The sequence below is a fragment of the Cibotium barometz genome, chromosome 17 (genome assembly GCF_041138505.1).
Source record: "Cibotium barometz isolate CiBa-2024 chromosome 17, ASM4113850v1, whole genome shotgun sequence".
NCBI classification, from domain to species: Eukaryota; Viridiplantae; Streptophyta; class Polypodiopsida; order Cyatheales; family Cibotiaceae; genus Cibotium; species Cibotium barometz.
In genome coordinates, this window is record NC_141062.1 from 47,786,566 (window position 1) to 47,810,906 (window position 24,341).

The 24,341-nt window shown below is 40.0% G+C and overlaps 1 protein-coding gene and 1 long non-coding RNA gene across 2 annotated transcripts; one reads left to right on the top strand and one right to left on the bottom strand.

The window, feature by feature from the left end:
- Positions 1 to 19,874: 19,874 nt before the first annotated feature.
- On the top strand, positions 19,875 to 23,664 carry LOC147630102 (uncharacterized). The gene is made up of 5 exons (XR_015267786.1): positions 19,875 to 22,185; positions 22,516 to 22,542; positions 23,021 to 23,085; positions 23,189 to 23,325; positions 23,405 to 23,664. It is a non-coding gene; the product is annotated as an uncharacterized LOC147630102 (long non-coding RNA).
- Positions 19,893 to 21,124, bottom strand: LOC147630103 (uncharacterized). The gene is made up of 2 exons (XM_086811723.1): positions 20,792 to 21,124; positions 19,893 to 20,600 (listed from the first exon to the last, which is right to left on the bottom strand). Exons 1-2 carry the CDS (start codon positions 20,995 to 20,997, stop codon positions 20,000 to 20,002), a joined length of 807 nt encoding a protein of 268 aa, XP_086667849.1. The 5' UTR covers positions 20,998 to 21,124; the 3' UTR covers positions 19,893 to 19,999.
- Positions 23,665 to 24,341: the final 677 nt, after the last annotated feature.

The following is a 24,341-nucleotide window of genomic DNA, read 5'->3' on the forward strand; positions in this document are numbered from 1 at the left end:
CCAACAGAGTAAAACCACCTCTGAGCCACCGGCCAATGATGTAGGCCATGTGGTAGTTGTATGTGTGAGTACTTTAGTCAAGGTCACGCGGGCACTTGTAGTAGCCTTGGACACGTAGAGAGAGAGAGTGTCAAGGACTATGAGTTTAGGGAGTTGAGGCATTGGTCGCGGACTACCGAGTAAGAGGGAAACTTGGTATAGGTCACTATATCACTTGCTAGGAGTTGGTGATAACAGCAGGGGCCCTCTCCTTTCTCCCCACATGTTGGGCAGATCGCTTCAACCACTATAACCTCTCCACCCTTGCCCGCCTTCATCAAGGCGTGCCCATCAATTAGGCAGAATATCTGCACAAGGAACTCCATGCAGTCTGTTTAAACCCACAAGGAAAACTGGTAGCGTCATCCCTTCTAACCAAAGCTTTATATCATGCAGTAGGCTAGAAAAGTTGCCCAAACCCATTTGCTTTCTAGAAGTCATGCAAGTGTGAGTTTCTTATGTGAGTGAGAGACATGTGAGTATGCTTGTTCTTGTGATGGCTTGGTTGTTGAGGATCCTTCTTGCTTGGAAAGCCATCTAGAGTGGATGTGTGTGTACGGCTTGGAGTGGCATGCCTTGCTTCTTTTCTAGGGATTCCTTGTTTGTGGTGAGGGTACCTAACCATGAGTGAGTTGTAGTCCTGACCCTAATCATCATTTGGTGTGTGGGATATGTTGAGTTGGGTGAGAGTTGGGTGAGAGTTGGGTGAGAGTTGAGTGGTTTTTACATTTTGTTCCTTATTCACTTATCAAATCCTTTTCCATTTTCTTTGTTGTTAGATTAGGTTCCTTACCCTTCCTCTTCCTTGTGTTCATCCCCGAGAGCCGGAGTGAGACCGGTGAGTTGGGAAGGTTGCCTTCTATGTGGCTTCCAACACCATGCGAACACCCGGAGGTGCAGATTTACCCTTAACATGGTTCCGTTTTGCCGGGACAAGTTTGCAAGGAGGCAACAACAAAGACGGAACTCATCCACATCATGACTTGTGCAAAGAGACTACACTTGTGGGTCAAGGCTCAACAAAGCTGGTTGGTGTGCATAAGTGGTAACCATTTTTCAGCTTTATGCAAACTATAAAACTGAGTTTTTGATATGATTTGCAAAGTAGATTCAGTTTTAGTACAACAAGCACATTCAGAGATTGATTAAGAGAAGTTATAAGTGTCATTTTACAATGTAATGCTTCACATAATGCTTATGATGCACTTTAAGATGAATGCCATCTGGAGGAATGAAACCTGTGGTGTATGGGTGAACTCATGGAAAGCTAAAGCCTTCCACAGCTCAAAGGCAAAAGACATGCACTGTTCACACACAGCTCAAATTTCTGTGGGCAGTAGGGAGGCAAGAAAACAAAGCTCCTAAGCTTTGGTTGGGCAACATGTAACACAAGAGAAGAGCTTTTAAGCTCTAGTTCGTTTTCAAATCAGTCAAAGAGAGTTTTTTAGCTCTATGAAAATAAAATAAAAAAGAGCTTTTAGGCTCTGTGATAAGAGAAACAAGAAAAGCCAAATTTTTGGCTGTGGCGTTGGGTTATGTGGAGGTGTCGGAGGAGGAGTGCTTGCGTGCAAGTGCTCTTGCACCGCCTGTGCTGAAAATGAGGCTCCCTACTGCCGCCTCCATCTCCCGCCTCCCATTGCAGAACTCCCTGCCACCCCCACTACCGCCTCCATCACCTCACCACCTCGCCTCTTCCACTTCCCCCGCCGCCCTCGCGCCACCTCCCTCTCCCCCCGTTACCCCCTCTCGCAGCGCCTCACCACCCCCCCTCACAGAGTCGCCCTTACCACCCCTCCAAACCCACCAACCCGCGGCCCCGTCTTCCGCCACCCTCGCAACGCACCCTCACCTCACCTCGTCACCCCTCCCGCCTCTTCTCCCGCCTCGTCACCCCTTCCACTTCGTCCTACCCGCCTCTCCGGCCGTCACCCTTGCTACCCCGTCTCCCGCCACCCCCTCGACCACCCTTAGCCCACGGCAGCCAGCAAGCGTGCAACCAGCAAACAAGCAGTCAGGCAACCAAAAGAGTGGAGCAACCACAGCAGCCAGAAAGAAAAGCCGGCTCGTGAGCTCCCACGAGTGAGCTCCCACGACAGCCAGCAAGCGGGGCCTGCACAGAATACAGAGGAAAGAAGTAACATGAAGAAGGGGGAGGAGAGGAAGTAAGTGGCGCCATCTGTGGCACCACAGAAAGCAAAGGACGAGCAGCTCCCCACCACGTGCAGCACACCACAGAGAAAGCAAGTGATGGGTGGGGAGGATTATGGGCTCCCACCACAGCCCGACGAGCACAGCATCAGAAGCAAGGGCGAGCACAGCATCAGAAGATGAGCAAAGGAAGAGGTGGGGAGGATAACGGGCTCCCCACCACAGCCCGACGCCCTGCAACGAGAGAAAGCCACGAAGAAACAGGCGAAGGCCATTAAAAATAAAGTTTTTAAAAAAATAAAAAAATAAAATCAAAATCTAACTCACCTACCCCCTCGGATCCCTTCCAAGCGGGCCCCCTTAATTTTTTTGTTTTTTGTTTTGTTTTTTCCCCTAACCTACCTTCTCCCCTTTTGGATCCCTTCCAAACATCCCCCAATTTTTTGAATTCTTCCCCCTTTCCCACCTACCCTATCCCCCTAACCCTCCTACCAAACTTATTAACTCCCACCACTAACCCTTATCCACTTCTAACATCACCTTTCTTCCCTAGCCAACCCATCTACTTTTTATTTTTATTTTTATTTTGCACACCCTAACCATACTAACTTTCCATTTGCACACATGCACACACCCACACTTTCACAACACTTAGATTCTCACAAAGCACATAAACACTTACTACTTACACACAAAAAGAAAATATAAAAAAAATAAAAGATATAGAAAAAAGGATTCCAACAAGCAAGTATATGAACCCAAGTGAATGGAACACTCATCTCTTCCACATGTGCTTTATCGACTTCATCTTCATCATCGACATTTTGGCTTCATGTTATGTATGCACCTATACTTTGGGAGCCATTTTCCATCTTCATTTGGGACATTGGTGGTATTTACCCTAGAGGTGGGGGAGCATCCCTTACCTCACCCTTCGACAAGGATCTTGGGTTTCATCGACTGATCTTGCAAATCTTCATTGGCCATATTTTACCACATTGATGTATCACTTTGTATCTACCCCCCTTGTACTCACATCACTTTTTTACATCCCGAGGATGGGATGTGCTTTAGAGGTGGGGCAATGTTAACCCATTTAGGTTAACACCTAGGCCAACATTTGAGCTTCATTATTATTTGGGTACATGTGCACACATTGCACCTCCATTGTATTTGATTTGGTGTACACATACCTATGGTTTATACCTTAGGGAATGGGGATGGTGACCGTAGCCACACCTCATTGGTTGTAATTTGTGTGATCACCCTATGCTTGCCATGTGGCATAGAGGATAGCCATTTTTGCTATATAATGAAGGGCAAGCTAGGGGGGTCTCTCATTCCCTCTAGCCCAAGTTGGAATCCACTCTTGTGTACTCTGTGAGTGTCTTGGGTGTGTACATAGGGTCTTCTTCTTCCATTTTATTGCTTTCTAGAAGTCATGCAAGTGTGAGTTTCTTATGTGAGTGAGAGACATGTGAGTATGCTTGTTCTTGTGATGGCTTGGTTGAGGATCCTTCTTGCCTGGAAAGCCATCTAGAGTGGATGTGTGTGTACGGCTTGGAGTGGCATGCCTTGCTTCTTTTCTAGGGATTCCTTGTTTGGTGAGGGTACCTAACCATGAGTGAGTTGTAGTCCCGACCCTAATCATCATTTGGTGTGTGGGATATGTTGAGTTGGTGAGTAGTTTTTACATTTTGTTCCTTATTCACTTATCAAATCCTTTTCCATTTTCTTTGTTGTTAGATTAGGTTCCTTACCCTTCCTCTTCCTTGTCTTCATCCCCGAGAGCAGGAGTGAGACCGGTGACTTGGGAAGGTTGCCTTCTATGTGGCTTCCAACACCATGCGAACACCCGGAGGTGCAGATTTACCCTTAACATGGTTCCATTGTCGGGACATGAACCCGGGTCGCTCGGGTGAGAGCCGAGTATCCTAGTTCCTAGAGGAAACCCTGCTACACTCCTCACCCATAGCACCCCAAGCGGCCAACCCCTCCCCTCACCCTCACCAGCTTGCCCTAAATGTCAATGTTTGATTTTCTCGGGTAGTCATCCCCCTCAAATCCTTAGAAAAGTAGTAGGATCCACCTAATGCAAAACTATTACTGGTTTTCATTCAACCTCTTAAGGGAGATACTCAAAGAGTACTTGGCGATAGACCTCTATTTAGCTCATGATTTTCATCAATTGGTTTTATGTTAGGCATTAAAGAACTTTGTGCAACCTAAATTGCCTGAGGTTCCTCTTCTAATTGAGTTTGACATTCCTTAATAGCTCTTGAGTAGCTTTCAGCCTACCTTTCTCCTCAATTGGGTTTGGATATCGAGCCAACTTCTTGGGTAGGACAAGGTCTATCTGGTCCCTTGTTTGAGGGGCAGATGGTAGTATCTTCTCTTCATCATATGAGGAAGATGACACATTTGTAGTTGTTCCTTTGTCAACTTTTTACAAACATGGCTATCTCCCTTGCTGCTCTTTGTGGCCTTTTTCTTTCGAATGTGCCTAGTTGTTTGTGCTTACTCACGAACTTCTTTAGAATACAAGATCCTTTCTTATCTTAGGGTTCCCTACCTCTGTGAAGTAGATGCTTTAGTGGTTGGAGCATGAGACTTTCAAGCACCCAACTGGAACGTCATCTTCCATGTGCACATTGAGATTGGGAGTCTAAGCTCACCACAACTTTATGGGCCTATCGCACCTCGTACAAGGTTGTAAGTGGATTTATGCCCTTTAAAATGGTGTATGGACTAGAGGTAGTAATTCCTTGGGAGTTTATGGTTCCTAGCTTGAGAGTTGCTACTATAAATGAGAAGCTTGATGATAATGAACTGGATAAAGAGTTGGTGGTTTTGGATCAACTCAAGGAGCAAAGATAACTTACCATACAAAATATGCTAACTGATAAAGACCGTAGAAAACGATGATTTGACCAAAACCTTAAAGACAAAGATCAAGGTAGGAGATCTTGTATTTATGTATGGGGTCCATTAATAATGAGAAGAAAAAGCTCAAGTATATGGGAAAAGGACCATTTAAAGTTTGTGAATTTACACCACAAGGTACTATATGCATGGATACTCTTTAAGGATTTGAAACCCTTGGTTTTCGTTAATGGTAGTAAATTAAGAAATACTATAGTCCTCTCATCAAAGATGCCTTGCACGCTTCTCATGACAAACTAGCTGCCAAGGAACGTGTTGCACTAAAAAAGATCCAAACCCAAAAGGAATCATGAGAGAGATAAATCAAACTTCAACAACATTGGGAATCAAATATCAAACTTGTTGCATAAGCATATATTGAAGAGGTAGTAGATGACAAGGAGGATCATATTCTAGCTATACCTAGCCCTTATGGGGTAAGGTTTTCTATAATGCACTGCTTTGACATAGGTGCTAGTCATATTTTACTCTCTTTTACTACATGGAACTAGTTGGGTAAACCTTAACTTGAAAAAAAAAATGAGAGTAGAAGGAATCAATACCAAAAATACCAAAGTGCTTAGCTCGCTTAATACTATTTTATACGGTGATTGGTCAATAATTTTTTAGTCATGCTTTACGAAACCTTAAAAGAGCATGTCATTGCTGGATGGACATGGATCAACATAGCTTAATGCATAATTTATTGGAGTGTTTCCATGGAAAGAATCCCTAACTCCACACCCAATGCGCTATAGCACCTAGCACTTAAGTGCAACAAGGATGAAGCCTCACCATCAACTTAACCCAAGGCTACATCCTTCACACTAACATCTACTACCAACTTTACATCCACATCTTCCTCAAAGAAGAAGGCAAGACCACCAACACAACAAGGACCCAAGAGCGATAAGGAAGCCTTCAAATGGGTTCCCAAAGCTACTCAACCTGCTTTTACCTTGACAACCAAAAGCTCAAAAGTCTAGGTAAAATTGTTTGCTACAATCAAGCCAAACCTAAAATTACTTCAAGGTAGAATCCCACTTCAAGCTTAAGGCTTCCATGATACAAACTAGATTTGCATTTTGAAGTTCAATCCAGTCATTCCAAGTAGCGAGATGCGAACGTACAAGCCTTGCCAATAGCTACCAGCTCAAATAGTTCAAAGTAGGCCAATAGCTACCAACTCAAATAGTTCAACATACAAGCCTTGCCAATAGCTACCAACTCAGGGAAAGTAGGCCATTGATGGAATCTTTGCCATCCCTCCCTCAAAAAGTTTAGATTCCCAAAAACCTTCGAACACTGGACTCTACCTTAAGAAGCGAGGAAACAGAGCATGCTTCTACTTCAATAAGAGAAGCTTCTACTTCAGTCGCTTCTACTTCAATAAGAGAAGCTTCACATATAGTTCCTTTATTAAGATCACCCTTATCTCAACAAGCCTCTCATGATAAATCTGTTATGGTGGAACTGCTTGATGTCTCCCCCAAAATTACACTTCCCACATCTCCTCGAGAGGAAGAACTAATAAGCCCAATTTGGTCTTATGAGATAGAGCATGCTTCTCCTTCAATAATAGAAGCTTCACATGTAGTTCCTTAATAGAAGCTTCACATGTAGTTCCTTTATCAAGATCATCCTTGTCTTAACAAGCCTCTCACGATGAATCTCCTACCCTCAAACTACTTGATGTCTCACCCAAAATTACACTTCCCACATCTCCTCTAGAGGAAGAACCAATAAGCCCAATTCGGTCTTATGAAAGTTCCTTGCCACCCTTATGAGAGTCCATGTTAGCATTCCTGTGGTGCCAAAGTGTTCTTCACACCTACCTCATCATTAAGAAAAATGGAAGAATTGGCTTCAAAAGACATACATCACCCTTCAAGAAGTCCATGGATGATGAGAAGCACAAAGGGAGCGTACAACCAACTTCTATATTTGTACCCCCAAATAATATTTTATTCCCTGACAACTTAAGTTCACACAAACCGGGGAATGTGTTGGGAAAAATAACTCCAACATGTAACCATAAGTAAGTATAGAACTTATACCAAACACACAATACATAACTCAATGAGCTATTTTAAAATTTCACCATAAAAAAAGAAAAGGAGTTAAGCACATATCTAAGAAAAAGAGAATACTTAGAATATAGCAAATGAGGTTTTCATAACTTTTTTACATGACAATAGGTCTCGAGTAATAGATTTCACTTGGCACAACACCATTGCACCCTATTATGGATCCGGATTGTCAAGAATGGTATTATCAGGGAGTGTCCAACATACCACCTTTTTAGACCTACTCTCATTACTTTTATGCATATTTAAGAGTGAGTTATTGTGGAAATACTTTCATTGATTTGTTTTTATTGCAATTCCTTCCCATTACTCCAAGCCATGTATGTAAATGATGTATTCTCTTTATTACATCCCATCTTTGTTTGGTAGTGTAAGACATATTTTTGATGATATGGGATTGCATTACTCCAATCCATAGTAGGAGTGATGCCACAAAGGCATGATGACTTGAGTGTTCTTTTACATGATCGGTGGACCTAACTAGGTAAGAACACCCCAAGAGGAAGCAATCAAGCAATGGAGGCAAAAATGTTACCTTGCACTCACCCCACCACTTTATGAGATACTATTACCAACACCATGTCCATTTTGATTAGCATTAGGTGAGTTTATCGATGCTTTTCAAAGAGTGAGATGCTTGACCAACTTGCCTATAGTATCTAGCTAGGGAATGCTGAGACCATTGCTCATCCCCATAGTAGAAGGTTATGTTTGAGGAAGCCCAAGCGAGCCTGGGGAGATCAACCTAGTAATATTGAATCAGTGCTGCTTGCTTATTCACTATATGGTTATTTGATGATGAGCTTGCCATATAATATTGTTTTAGAGGTTATCGAGTTATAATCTAGAAACCAAATCTAGATTCTATGACTTGAAGAGTATGGACATGTAACCCCTCGAATTCTTCCACTTGCTCACGTGTACCCTAACTTAACTTTAACTTCAAAATTGTTTCTTTACTTCACAAACTTGCATTCACAAAATTAACTCAATGAATTTATGACTTGAATCAACTACTTTCTAATTTCCACTTAGAGGAACTCTAAGGCCATATTATTTCTTAGACTTAGAAAGGTCCCTATTCGACCATGACTAACCTTACAATATACCGATGGAGCATGCCAAGTACTCCCACTCAGCCTTTAGTGAACTTTAGGTAAGTTGTAGGTTTAAATAATAATAATAATAATAATAAATAGAAAAAAAAGAGAGACCAAGAAGACAACTATTGCCACTATGTAGGCTCATGGTAGGACTCTTAGTTAGGCATGGTGGTACCTTGAGGCCGATGCCTTGGTTCTCATGGGATAAGACCAAGGAAAAAAATAAGGGCTAATCTTCGCCAATTGGCTATTTTTTAGGATTTTCCCAAAAAAATATTTTAAAACTTTTTCCCAAATTTTGGCAGCTTTGAAGGGTTTTAGAAAATATTTGCCCAATGTTAGACATTTTAGGGGATGTTTTGAAAACATTCACCCCATTTTCTATAATTTTAGATTTATACAGGAGGAAAAATCGCCAACCCACCTACACTTATATATTTAATGAGGCATCTTACTTTTTACCCTAGATAAGATTGATCTATGCTTGAGTTTTAATTTACTATTCTTAAGAGTGCACAATAGGACCATGACTCCTATTTTATTGATGTCATTTTCTTTAACAAGGGTGCACAATAGGACCATGACTCCTATTTTATTGATGTCATTTTCTTTAACAAGGGTGCACAATAGGACCATGTCTGCTTGAGTTTTAATTTACTATTCTTAAGAGTTCACAATAGGACCATGTCTCCTATTTTATTGATGTCATTTTCTTTAACAAGGGTGCACAATAGGACCATGTCTGCTTTTAATTGATGTCATTTTCTTGAAGAAGTTGTTAAACCTTTCCTTTCAATTACAATTTTTCAACCATCACATGATATACACAAAATTGAGTCTCTTTTTCTCCAATCTCTCTAAATTAGGGTGTCATTTTGTTATTGTTGCTAGAATGTTTGTTGAGGTTATGTTGAGCTGTAATCTAGGGACCGAATACTCCATGGTCATCATTGCCTCAAGCCCATAGGTAAGCTTAAATGGTGTGCTATTTGTGGTGTCTAGGGACCAAATACTCCATGGTCATCATTGCCTCAAGCCCATAGGTAAGCTTAAATGGTATGCTATTTGTGGTGACTTTTTAAATCATTCGATAAGTCCAAAGAGCAGTGGGTATTTTTTGCTCCTAGTCTAGCCTTGACTATCTTTGTAAAATAGCACTGTTGCGGCATTAACTGCACACCACAACCGCATTCTTGTAACCACATTGGGTAAAATGTAATGCGCAATAGTCAGTTAGGGATTCCAGGGGATGTCATAGGAAGATATGTTTGTTCGGATCACATGATACTATTCCTATATATGGATGTAACTGTATGCACAAATCAATCAATCAAATCTGTTGTGATGTTCTGTGCAAAATTTCCATACTTGTCTTAAATCTGTCATGCTGTTATCTTAATCTTTATCAATTTGTAAGATAAGTATGCTGTGTATGAAGGTAACCAGTCCCGTAATCGCTTACTGTCTGCGGCGTAAGAAGTAAATGCGATTACACTTGGTGACCATGATGTTCGCGAATGCGCACGCATTCTCAGGGGCCTCAACTGGGCGGCGGCAGCGCCACCGTCTATTTGACGAAGCTCGTCATGGTTCAACGAGTAGCTTGCCTCTTTCCCGGGCAGGGCCAGAGCCCAGGTTGCGACGGCGACGGAGTCGTTCCTATCCTCCTATCCGCACTCCAAATGCAGGTGGGCACTCTTTAACACTCCCAACCTCTCCTCGGACGGTTGCGCGACGGCTGTTTCCTTCACCACCACCGGTGGTTACACACCCGCAACCTGTAGTAGTGATGGTCGCGCCAACCAACAACATCAAGTATTCTAAGTTTTGGGGGAAACAAGGAGAAGATCTGGATGCACATGTATGGCAGTTTGACAACTCTTATCGCCTGAATGTGCTTCCACCCCTTGTTCCTCTGCATAAGAAATCAGTTTTCGAGTCTACCGTCAGCGGCAAAGCATCTAGATGGCTGGTAGAGTACCCCATCAGGCATTTTAAGGATTATGATGTGGTACGTCTATTGTTTTTACGCAGGTTTCGTGTGGAGAAGACAGTAGCCCAAACTCTAGAGTGGCTACGGGTCCTCAAGCAAGGCAACAGCAGAGGAATATGCTGCAAAATTTCGAGTGCTATTACAGTGGGTTCCGTAGGCGTAGCGGCCAGTCCAGGAGGTCTTGAATGACGATTTCTTGAAAGGGTTAGAAAAGGATTTGCGCACGGCCCTGGCCACTGTGGACAAAGTGAATACGCCACTGGGCGAATGTCATTGCTCAGTCTATTCTCGTAGGGGAATCATTGGAGGATAACGATTCCACTACTATGAAGCGATCCAAGAAGAAATCTAGCAGCAACACGTCACGGGGACGCCGTCGACACAGTTCGGAGGAGGATTCGGACACACAAAGCTCCGACATTGAATCAGAGGACAGTAGCAATACAAATTCTGATGAGGCACCAATGCGGGAGACCAGGAAATCTCACAAAAGTGGGAAGGTCAGCACGGTTCCCGCAGGGGAGTCTTCGGCTGCTAAGTCCACGAGGGAAGTCTGGTGTTCTCGTTGCCGTAATCCTGGCCATCCAGCAACGGAATGTGCGATGAACGACAAGTAGTGTGCTATCTGTATCAGCAATTTCCATAACACGTCGAAGTGTTACTACAACGGGAGGGGGCACAAGGCTCGCCCCGGCAACCAGGTCACTAACATTGGGAAAGACAAAGAAACGCCAGAACTCTCTGCTACATGGGTGCAGGTAGGGAGCACTTCTGAGCAACCCTATAACAATAACAGTGGCGGTAGGGGTGGCGGTCGTAGTCGTGGTCGTGGAGGCCGAGCCATAGATCGTCCAAAAATTTTTCTTTTCTACATAGAGGAAGGAAATTGGCGCGGCCAAGATTGCCCAAAAGCACAAGAGTATGATCGAAAGAAAGCTGAAAAACAAGCAAAAGCTACAGGAAAACAACCGGCGGTGGCTATGGTTCTTCAGATTGAGTCGATGGAGGAGACTGTGTATCCGGAGGTGCGTGTGGTCATGCGTTCGGGAAATTGATGAATTGCATAGAGCCAAAGTTCCACAATCTATGGGAGAGCAAACTACGGTTGCTACGGCAGATGCAACTGTTTCCGATTTTGCAAGTGAACAGATTGAAAATTTGGTTTCGGATGATGAAGCTTAAAGAGGGATGCAGATGAGGCTGGATATATAAGGCACTTGAATCCTATCAAGGGATGCTTGGACATTGTGGGTTCGCGCAAGTCTACCGTGCATTGCAAGTGTTGCGGCATTAACCGCACACCGCAACCGCATTCTTGTTACCACATTGGGTAAAATGTAATGTGCAATAGTCAGTTAGGGATTCTAGGGGATGTCATAGGAAGATATGTCTGTTCGGATCACAGGATACTATTCCTATATATGGATGTAACTGTATGCACGAATTAATCAATCAAATCTGATGTGATGTTCTGTGCAAATTTTCTTCTATACTTGTCTTCAATCTGTCATGCTGTTATCTTAATCTTTATCAATTTGTAAGATAAGTATGCTATGTATGAAGGTATCCCGAGAACCTTATTTTTAAGTTTGTCTTCCCAAATAGTGTGAATCCTAGTAACGAAGGAGATAAGGCAAAAGGAAGGTCAACCTCTCATTATCTCGGGATCTCTAGCCTAGGTGGGCTAGAGATCCCGAGAACCTTATTTTTAAGTTTGTTTGCCCAAATAGTGTGAATCCTAGTATCGAAGGAGATAAGGCAAAAGGAAGGTCAACCTCTCATTATCTGATATTATCTTATGCTAATTCAATAGAGTGCTCTTTTTCTCTACTCTCCTATGCTATGCTATTGTTTTCTTACTTGCCTCTTGCTTGTTTGAGCTTTTATGTGAGAGAGTGAGTGTGTAAGTTTGAGTTGTGATGATGAGGATGGTTGAGGATGCTATGCTATTGTTTTCTTACTTGCCTCTTGCTTGTTTGAGCTTTTATGTGAGAGAGTGAGTGTGTAAGTTTGAGTTGTGATGATGAGGATGGTTGAGCTTCCCTTGGTGTGTGCGATAGAGGATAAGCTGCTTATGCAACTCCTCTTCATGATGTCCTTTGAGTATTGTGTAACCCTCGTCAATCCTAATTTGTATCTAGTTACAATCCAAATAACCATTTGGTAATATGTAAAGCACCTGACGGGATCCCCCGATCGAGGCGTGTGCTATAGGTAAGTAAGGACGGGATCTGATGGGATCCAAGACTTTTCTAATAGGAAGATTCTTGGTATTTAGATGCACTATCTTTGGAGTTAGAGTTAGATGCACTATCTCTAGAGCAATTTCATCTCCTAAAATCTTTCTAGTTCTCAACTACATGTAAGAATGTTTTATCAAGACAAAGTTTAATGTCTGGACCTAATTTTTCTTTGTTTATAAGCCTCTGATTACCCATGGGTTAAGTTATTTATGGTGTGAATAACTTGGTGGCTAAAAAGTTCATTTATCCTTCAAATTCAAGATGATAACATGAATTAGTGTTGTTCCCACTGTTGATTAGACTAAGCACCATCCACAATTGAGCTATTCTAGAAGATAATGATTGCATGATTATCTAGGAGATAGTCACACATAAATAACTTGAGATAGTCACAGTCATGAAAAACTATTATTTTTCACGCCAAATAACTTGAGATAGTCACACATAAATAACTTGAGATAGTCACAGTCATGAAAAACTATTATTTTTCATGCCAAATAAACTTGATCTTTTAAGTGAAATTTCTTTACCACAATGGACTTTAACAGCTAGGCTCTGACCTTTAGTCACATTAGTAATGAAATTTAAGTGCAATTTCTTTACCAACAGACTTTAACAGTCAGGCTCTAACCTTTTGTCACCTTAGCAATCCAGACAAATGAAACAATTTGGATGTGATTTTCTCATGTAATTTAAGGTCATGAAAAATTCTGGTTTTTCATGCCTTTTTTTAAAATCTTTTGGTATCAAATTCACTTGCCAATGAAATCAAACAATAAGTTTAAATCATGTGGTCACCCTAACAACCTCAATAGATAAAATTATTTTGGCATGATTTTTTCAAGAAATTCATGGGGTGACAAGGAGAGTCACGCGTGAATAACTAGAGATAGTCATGGCTATAAAAAGCTCTAGTTTTATGTCATAATTTTTTCAATACGATTTCAAGGATAAAAAATTTTATTTTTGGTAAGGTAATCCCTTAAATCACTTCTTAATTTTGAGAACTTTTTTGGGCGTGAATTTCTATGACGTAAAAAGTCCTAGGCATGAAAAACTAGATTTTATCTTTGGTTTGATTTTGGAGATCCAAATCTTGTTTTTACTTGCTTTAAAAGGTGCAATTTGAGCTTGCTGACCCTAGCTAAGGCAATGAAAACTTCACCAAGGCTTAAATACTAATATTTTTTTATAATTTTATGAATTTGTAAGAAAAAATAAAACACCTTCATTTTTCATCTGAAAGTAGAAATGCTGCAAACATAAAAATCAATAAAAAATCGATTGGATTACTTCCCTTTAGGCTTCCCAAGTACTCATAAACCAATCCTTTAACAAAAAATAAACAAAAATCAAACTTATACCATACATGTTATATCATTCTATAGCAACATTATCCACTCAAATATTCACACAAAACCTCAATTCATCAATTAACTTCAATAGCATTAAAAAGCCATTCTAATTAAGCTTCTCAAGCTTGAGAGGGGTTTTAAAGCAAGCACGGAAGGAGTTGAGTGCTCTAAGAAGAAGGATTAGTTCGTGCTGGCAACGGCTCCCAAAAATTTATGGCTCGTTTCTACCCCTTCAAGAACTTTCTCTCATTCATGCAAGTATGGAAACCAAAAATAATCGTTGTGGGGATACTTACCTTGCTTCTATTCCCAAGATCTCAATGATCTCCAAGATCCATAAGTGGTTATTAACTCCAAGCTTCCAAACCTCCCTCTTGCTACTATCAACAAGCGGTTTGCTAAACCTCCTTGTTGTAAGGACACATCACTTTAACTCTTTACACTTTCTACCTCACAAAAGCATAGAAAGCCACATGTGCTAGGAGTAAACAAGAACCTCCTCTTAACTCTCTCTCTCTCTCTCTCTCTCTCTCTCTCTCTCTCTCTCTCTCTCTCTCTCTCTCTCTCATACACAAGATAAAAAGTAAGGAGATAGCAAGAACTCACTTAGCACAAAGGGCGATTGTGCCTTTACATTTTGAGAAAGTGCCTTATACAGAACTAGCCCTTATTCACATTTGGGCACCTAAAAATTAAAAACTAATTAATAAGCTTGGTCATGGGATAACTTTTCTCATAATATTTTCAACTTTTATAGTGAATTTTCATGACACTTATTGCTACTCCCGTCTATAGTAGAGAGTGCTTCTATCGACCCCAAAATATATTAACAACTAAATGTTTGGCACTCCTAGTTGATGTTTGGCTCACTCCATTTGATAATGATGTTAGGTAATATACTTGGTGCTACTTTGATGTTGGGGATTTAAAATGGATGCTAGACCATATTAAGCACTCCTATATTTAATGATTAGGTAGTCCATTGAATACTCCATTGAATGTACTCAATTGAATGATTGGCACTACATTAGGTATTCTGTTGTGATTGAGTAGGTACTCCATTAAATAGTTGGGTACATCATTGAATGTGTGTGGAACTCTCTTGAATTAATATATACTCCATTAAATGATTGGTAAGTCATTGAATGTGTGTGGAACTCTCTTGAATGAGTAGTGTACTCCACTCCATTGAATGATTGAGCACTTTATTATAGTAGGGGTACACTATTAAAAGCATGGGTACTCTATTAACAGTAAAGGTACCCTATTGGTGGCTAGATGTCTTCCATCGAAACTCTTTTTTTTTAATAAATCAATGTTGTTCTAGAACCATCTCGCTTGCTTCTAACTATGTTGTAATATTTGGCAAAATCAAGGTTTCTTCTAGAGTTCAGAAGTTGAGACCAAGGATCTACCCTAAGAAGCAATGACCCTTGGATAAGCAAGCCAAGCTTGATGACAATCCAAAGGATATCATCCTTGGAAATAACTAGGTTGCTTCCATAAAGTTGTTATTCTTGGTTCTTTATAAAGCAATCCTCCTAGAACAAGGAAAGATGTGTTTAATTAACTCAATGCTCTCTTAAAATGTTTTCTCAAGGCTTTAATGATTGAGATTGGCCAGACTCTAGTAAATAGAAGATGGGAACGATGAAAGTCTTAAACAAGACCCAAGTCGTAAAAATAAAACTTGACCAAGAAAACAAAATGATAACTAGAGGATCTTAAGGAATGGAAAGATTCTTGAGAAAAACTGTGCGACCGACCTAAGAAGAAAATACTCCCAAAAATCTGGGAAGAAATGCCAAGAAGAAAAAGGTCCTCGAGAATCAAGAAGAGACTAGAGAAAGCAACGAGCCCTGACGAGTGGATCTCCAAGAACTAGGGAAAAAATTGTGATACTGAGTTCATCATGAAGAAATTAGATTTTTTGAGAGAGATACCTAAGTGATTTTGGGATTGTGGAAATTCTAAGATTCATCGGCAGTAAGGAGATAAAAAAGCTATAAATCCTTTTGAGAGGATTGACTTAAGGGATTGAAAAGAGATGGTCTCACTAGGAAAGGCCCTTGAGGATATTGATCTGACTATGCTTATTGGTATAATCATATATCATGATTCTTTTCAATTGTTAATAATTCATATATAATGAATGATATTAAATATGTTATAAAGGATTGTTTTCCAATATTTGATGAAAGAAATGATTGATGCAATAATGTCGTGGAAATGGACCATGTGGGCCCATGTCTTAGGTGTTGTAAGATACCTCTTGAAAGAGCAGACGTGAAAATCTCAGTGAAGAAGTTTTCAACTAGACCAACTCAATATAACAAGGTATAATGACCATAGAAAAATGGATCTTGTTCATCTCAAGGTAACTTGAGTTGCTCGAAATAGTTGGAGGAACCATGTTGAATCAAATCATTTAAATTAGGATCAACTTAGGTGGGAAGACATGAAAGCATACCTTTATTAGAGATTTTGTCCCTTGCTAGGATTCCATGGAAGATAAGATTAAAAAATTCTTGGAGCTATCTCAGGAAAGGAAGTCTATGGAAGGATACCATTAGTAGTCCTATGCCAGTCTTGTTCATTATTCCCCATCAATGGATGATGCTTCTTCATTGGTCTGAAAGCTGGATCCCTCATTAGGGATAGGCTGGTAAAAAGTACTAAATCCTCATTTATATTAGAAAGCGGTGAAGGTGAATGAGGATTTTTCCCAAGACTTTCCAAAGGAGATAACTCAACAGAAGTCCTTGATTCCCCTTTCCCAAAGAGAACTTCGACCCCAGTAAATAATTCTAATTTACCCAAGCCAAAGTGGAGTTGTAGAGACAGGATTGGTGGAGTTACACTAGAGGACATAGCGGACATCATTCCTATTTTAAATTATCATTTAAATTACAAAACCAAATTAGGAGAGAACACAAATGCTATAGATGCCAGCAATCGTTGTTGTAACTTTTCGTGCCCTAAGTCCTGATACCAATATCAACAGCCTCAGTATTGAGCAATCAAGGACTCCCACCTCAGAATTGGAGAAATAAAAACATATGATTTTTAATCCATTGATGAGTTGCATAAAGCCATTATAGTTGTTGCTGACCAAGACGAAGAAGAGAGAGGTAGGATTCATGTTTGCCATTAAGCATCAAGGCCAAAATCAACAATTTTTCATAATCCATATCCAAGCAAAACAAAAAGGTAAGAATTTTAAGCTTTTGGTTGATTCATGAAGTAGTAATTCATTAATTTTACCTAGATGCTTGCATAAATTAGTAATTAACCAGAGGCAAGGTAAACCAATGCATGGAATTGGCTAGTGCGATTATTTTTTTTACAAGCCATGAGACAGATATGATTTACTTCTCTTTAGATGGAAACCTGACTGAGTGTAAGTTTAGAATTTTACCTTTTGGAATATATGATAGAATTCTTTGGATGGATTAGCTTACCCAAAATCAGACTAACATCCACCTACTGCCCCACAAAGGACCCATTTCTTTCATGGAAAGTTTTGGAGACCTTTAGGAAACACAAACTTTTTTCTAAGAAGAGTAAGTGTACCTTCTTTACAGATCATCTTGAATTTAAGCTGAACTAGAAAAGATGCAAGCTATTATATTACTAGAGCCAAAGATGGTAAAGGAAGTTAAGTGATTTTTAGGCTCAATAGGATGGTATCGAATTTTTGTTCATCGATATGCGAATATTTCTTCTCCCTTAACTCCACTTCTCAAGAAGGATATAATTGGGTTTTGATGGACCTCTATGTGCAAAAGCACCTGACAAGTTAAAGGTTGCATTGGTAGCAAATCTTGTTTTGAAGCTACGAGAGTTTGGCAAGCTTTTGAAGTTATCATTGATGCCATTGGATTTACTATTGAAGGAATCCTAATGTAAGAGGGACTCCCCATAGCATTTGAATCCTGAAAGTTGATGCCACATGAGAGAAGTTGTGATGTCCAACCATGACTTAGAGCTACTTGCAATAGTGCATGCTTTAAAGCTTTGATAACATTACTTTCTTGGGTAGAAATTCACCTTGGTAATTGATGGATCTTCAAAATGGATCTTTAATGAGAGTGATCTCAATATGAGGCAAAGAAGATGGATGAATACTCTTCAAGGGTTCAACTTTGAGATTAAGTATAAATCAAGGAAGGAGAGTGTGATTGCAAATGTGCTCAACAGAAAAACCTCCTAACTCATGTGATAACTATGATTTCCAAGACCTTAACCCCATTGCTGAGATCAGGGAGAGAATTGGATTAGATGAGTTCTTCAGCCCTAATCATTGCCTTGCTTAAGCAGGAGAGCAAGATGGCCCCGAAGATAAACAAAAGTCAAGGGTACAAGTTAGAAAGACGATAACTTGTACTTCAACAAAAATCGGCTATGTGTTCCCGAAGGTGGAAATTTGAAGAGAAGAATATTGAGTGAGACAGCCCTATATAACAGGCCACCCAGGGCATGTAAAGTCCCCACCATAAAGTCTTGCATGCTAGTAAAGAAAAGCTTCTTTTGGCCCAGACTCAAGAAGGATGTATTGCATCATGTCCGTCTCAATGCTTAAGATGCCAAAGGGTCAAGGTAGTAAAAATGCTAGGAAAGTTTCATCTTGGATATTCATCATATGAAATGGGAATGCATAAGTATAATAGACTTTTTCACTTGATTGCCTTCAATAAATGCAAGATATAAGCCCATCCTAGTAGTGGTGGATCGATTAACAAAGGTTACTCATTTGATCCTTATAAGGAAGACTTATACAAATTTAAATGTTGCTAAGATTTTCTCGAAAGAGATATTCATATTGCATCGATTACCTAGGAGAATTATAAGTGATAGAGATACCAAATGATTACATGTCAATTTTGGACCGCATTCTTTGAAGCCACAGGTACCTCTCTAGATCTTAGCACATCTAGAAACCAATGGTGGATAGGAAGAGAGAGTAAACCAATTGATCGAGGATATCGTTTGGGAGTTTTATAAATGAAAACCCAAGAGGTTGATAAACTATTTACATTTAATGGAGTTTACTTATAATGCTTGTTATCATCAGAGCATTGGGATGAGTCCATTTAAGGCACCATATGGATGGATAAGATTGCCTAATGCCATTAAATTCATGGTCCGACCCACTAATCAGAGTGAAAAGTGTCTAAATGATCTTTGGTGTGGTGTGAGGGCACTTTCATGCACTATGCCAATTTTGTTAGCATAGACATTAAGCTTATGAGCGCAACAAGCACTACTAGATCTTTGGTGTGGTGTGTTACATGCACTAGGCCACGTATATGTTCCCGAGGTGTGAGTGAAATATATGTAAGATATAAGCATGTGAGTTCGATGTAAGGGGTTTCATTCTCATGTGGAGTTACATAACATTAACATACATAAGGGGATTTTCAATTCAGAAGGTGGAAAAATCAATATTTATATTAACATCTAGTGGGTTTTTTAATTATGCCTTGAAGGGATGCACGTTATGGGATTTTTACATAGTGACCACTGCGAGTATATGTTACTATGTTGGATTGACACGAGGCAACGTTCTTGAAAACCTTTTGGGAATTCTAGTCCCAAGGATTGCAATCTTGACTAAAAGATAGATTGTGGGGGGGGGGGGGCATGGTGTATTCACTAATATGGTCCAATAGGGATGCTCAAGGGCATAGGTAGAACATTTGGACTAATTAAGGCTTTGACTGTGGGTTTAATATGTCCAACTCAAAGGGGTACATAATTCATCCACCAACAAAGTAAGGTAAGGTTTAGGCTCTATAAAATACTCATAAAATAAGAGTTTGTGCTAGTGTGTAGTACACCTTGGGAGAGTGGTGTACTACTTGGTAAATTGTAGTACAAAATATATACTACACGCGCAAAAGCTTATTGTACTGTCGGAGTTGTACTACACAATAATCGTGTACTACCGCATCATATACATTAGACCAAAAAATTAATGCCTTGGTGTAACCTTAGCTTAATTTTATTTCCCAAAGCATCTGATTTCCTTGCTAGAGCTAGCTGTACATCATGATATGAAATATGAGGAGCCTTAATCACCCAAGCTCTTCAAGGAGATTAAGCTTAATTACATGCTAAAACAATTCGATCTCTTCCCTTTAATCGATGCCTGGTGAGAAGCTTTGGGAGGATTGCCTGCAATTACTTCCTGATCTGTATCCGCGAACGATAATCCATCTTCCAGAAAGGAAGCTTGGAGAAATACTTGCTGATCATCATCCAGCTCCTTGTTGGTGCCTTTGATTACAAACATGGCCGGCCAATATTGGTGGCCTTGGCGAGGAAAGGGTCTTGGGCGCCCATGAAAGTCAGGAAGGACCATTTCGAACTCACTCACAGTCCACCGTGGGCATTTCACCAATCCCACCTCACCTCTAATCCCATTACGAGGGATTAATGGTGTAATTATACCATCATTAGGAGGCAAATTAGGCGCAATGCGCCCATCAATTGACGTAGCATACCATACATGATCTTCATTAATTATTGCATACTGATCGACTGCAGTATCAATGGCGGCCATAGACAAGTACATGCTTGGTGTATTATCCGTGTTACGAAATTTGCCCACTCCATCATCACTCTCATGATGCGCCATAGCCAAGGCTTCAACTGGGCAAAATGATAAGCCAGCCCAGGCTGTAGCTGCAACTGCAAAACTCGCAAACCTGCAGTGGTGAGGATGATTAGTAAAGCAAATCCATCATTAAGCGCTGATCACATATACAGAAGCGAACCCATCCAGATGCTTTCGCAGCGCCTTAATTGTTTAATTCATTGCTTCATAATTAGAAGAAGCTACTGCTAAGTTTTTCAGTGCAAATCATGAATAAAACTGTGTAAGATTGAGCGAGCGAACCTGCTGGCCTGATTTGTGGGCACAGACATACTAAAATGCAGATTGCTGTGCTTATGATCTAGTCCCTTAGTACTTGTCAAACCATCCAGAGGCCCTAAAACGGGCAAGTTGTCATCTAGATGATGGGAACCTTGGATTGCAGAGGAATTCTTTAACTGGTTCTTAACGATTGGTGCTGCAAAAGAGTTGAAAGAGGAGGCAGCCATGAGGGGTTTCTAATGACTGACGTTGGGCAATGGCTTAATTCTAAGGTTATGATGAGGCCGGGATTAAGGTTGAGAGAGGCGTGATACAGAGAGATGCTAAACTGCTCCCTTTATAATGAGCATTGAGAGAGAGAAAGAGAGAGAGAGAGAGAGAGAGATAGAGAGAGAGAGAGTGAGTCATCCCCATGTAAAAATTCTACTGTGTTGTGAACAGATTCAATCCCACGTGACAGCCAACCGGCCAGATGCGAATATCTGAAGATACTTGGTGGTCTAAATGGGACTCTCACCCAAAAGGACAACCCCAAATTTTCATTTGTTTGACAGACCCATATATCTAAACGTGCTCAAAAAAAAAACATATTTTTCAACCAATCAAAATAAGGACAACTCTTCAACCTATTCGGTTTTTGTTTCCAAAGTTTCTACTATATGCCGGTTTTATGCCTAAAATATGTGAAAATCCATTCCTTAAAATAAGGGCTACTTAATATCTCAATCGGTTTTTCTTCGTTTCTCGCCAGTACAAATACACTAGAATACCATTTTTTTCTAGCACTGATCTGATTCTAAACTCACATTTCTTTTCTCGTTTGAAAGGCAACCCCATAATTTCATTTGTTTGAAGGACCCATATTAAACCTACATTTCTTTTCTTCGTGAAGAGATTGGAAGGGTCTCTATTACTATTTTTCCTACCCTCCTCCTTTTGAACCTTTGGAAGGGTACCCCAACCTTCAAATTCTACGCGTGCTTGTTTCCTACTCTTTGAAGACAAAGGGATAACCTTTAAATTCTAGGCACACTTGTTTGCTACTCTTTGAAGACAAAGGTATAATATTGGCACTACAACACATCAGGAGCGTAGCAGCAATTTTTAGTAGTGTTTTCGGAAGCAAAATATTAGGGGGTTTCAAGATGCTCAGCAGCGATCTATCGTTGCTCCGCAAAACAGCGCTTTTTCGTTGCTTGCCCAACAGGGAAATAATGCTACTCAGCAATCGTCTATAAACAGCAAAAAAACGTTGCTATACTATAAAAATATCTTGCTTTTTTGCCACTTCTTTTGCTACCGCATAGTGTTATCTTTTGAATACAATAAACTTGTACTCTGAGTTTTTTTTTGCAGATTTTTGCCTTGTCTATCACTTCTACCTCTCCTATCCTATCCTCCTCAGCTCAAGCAAGGTATGTCTACTGTTTCCATTTCTCCTATGCAAACAAGCTTTCCATGAAAGCTATCTTTTGAGTATTTCCTTTCTCTTTTCTCTCTTTTAAGTTTTTCTTTTCTTCTTTTTCCCTAATTAAGAGCTCTCCATTAAAGCTTCATATGGTAAGAGATCTTGATTTTTCTTAATACCTTTTTTTTAACTTGGTTTAATTTGTAGGTTTTCAACACATACGATCCTTACAATTCATGCTTTTACATGTTTATAGGGTTTGTAAGTTTTAGGGCTTTTAAGATTAGGGTTTGTTATAATTAATATTTTTTTTTCTTATTTTGGTTTGATTTTGTAGGTTTTCAACACATAAAAGCCTCACAAGGTAAGAGATCTCTTTCTTGTATGTTTCTTCTCTTATGCTTTTACATGTTATAGGGTTTATTTATTTTCCCATGCTCCATGCATGCCAGTAGCTAACTATGTATGCCAGTACCTCCCTAGGCATGCCAATAGCTTCCTACGCATGCCGGTAGCAACTTACGCATGCCGATAGCTTCCTAGTATGTCGGTAGCAACCTACGCATGTTGGTAGCAACCAATGCATTACGGTAGCTTCATATGCATGGCCGATAGATTCCTACGCATGGCGGTAATAACCAATGCATGCTGGTAGCTTCCTACGCATGCCGGTAGCTTCCAACGCATGCCGATAGCAACCAACGCATGCCGGTAGCTTCCAACGCATGCCGATAACTTCCTACGCATGCTAGTAGTAACCAATGCATGCCGGTAGCTTTATGCATTATGCCGGTAGCTTCCTATATATAAGAGTTTTAAGTATTTATGTTTTTTCTGGATAGATACCAAATAACTTGAGGCATGATGTTACACGTGAGAAGGAGGAGTCGATATCCCAACAATATTTGTAAGTATATATCAGCCTCAAATTGTATCTTATCTTTTAATTAAATAAGGTTATATCTTAAATAACAACTTTCTAAAATGTTCATTTGTTTGTATATCTATAGCTTGAACCAGTGGACCACCCCCCTACGCAAGATGAATATGATTTTGCATTACAACGGAGTTTGCAAGCTCTATTTGATAGGGTGCATGACGAAGGATATATTGTTATTATGGAGGAGATGCTTGGCAACTATGGCAAGTAAGTACATTCCTAAATCCTAAACCTCTTTGTTTTTTCAATACCGATTCTCACTTGTGTTAGTTTTATTGTGTTTTAGAATCATGTAACTAGAAATGGTGGTGCAAATGTCCATGCTGGTAGCAATGTAAATGTCAAAAGTGAAGGGACTAGAGCTACAAGGAACAATAATAATCGCACAGCATGAGATCTAGATAGCCCCTAGCTCCATAGGTTTTTATTACGCTTTATCTTGTATATGAGTTTTTTGGAATCATACACTTATGTAATTCCACTAAGTATTGTAATTGAATTTTGACATTCCTAAAACCATGAATTGCAAATGTCTTTTCTTTTTGGTATTTGTCAAGTTTTACATTACACTTGTCTATGATGATGTGAAGTTATGTTAGTTTTACTGTGTCTACATTAGAAAAAAAAGAGCTGGGACAACAGACTGGGGAGTCCTATGCAAACTCCCCAGTCTACCCCAACCTTTTTTTATTATGCAATACTTTCGCTGCTCGCAGCAGTAAAATAGCGCTGCTAGTTTCATTGCTAATAAGCAGCAAACCCGTTCAGTGTATTTAGCAGCTAAATAAGCCTGACATCTCCGTATCCTTATAGGTATAAAAGCGCTGGTATTTTTGCTTCTAAACCCTCATTCTATTATAGTGTGAGTTTAGCTTAATGTTAAGACTTGAAATTCGTGTTACTTCACAAATTGAGTTCTATCATCACATCTAGTGGCTAATTTGATCTCTCTCTCTCTTTCTCTCTCTCTCTCTCTCTCTCTCTCTCTCTCTCTCTCTCTCTCTCTCTCTCTCTCTCTCTCTCTCTCTCTCTCTGCTTTTAACTCTCCAAATTTAAATCTACATGTGTGCAAAAGTAGTTTTTAACTGAAAGGTGAAAAACCTTCATCTCCAAAAATTGGAGGTAGAGTCCAACTTGTTTTAAATAATTCGAATGTATTTCGAACTCAAAACTTCCAAAATCTAGGAGTTTTAAAAATATACAATTGGAGAATTTAAATACAT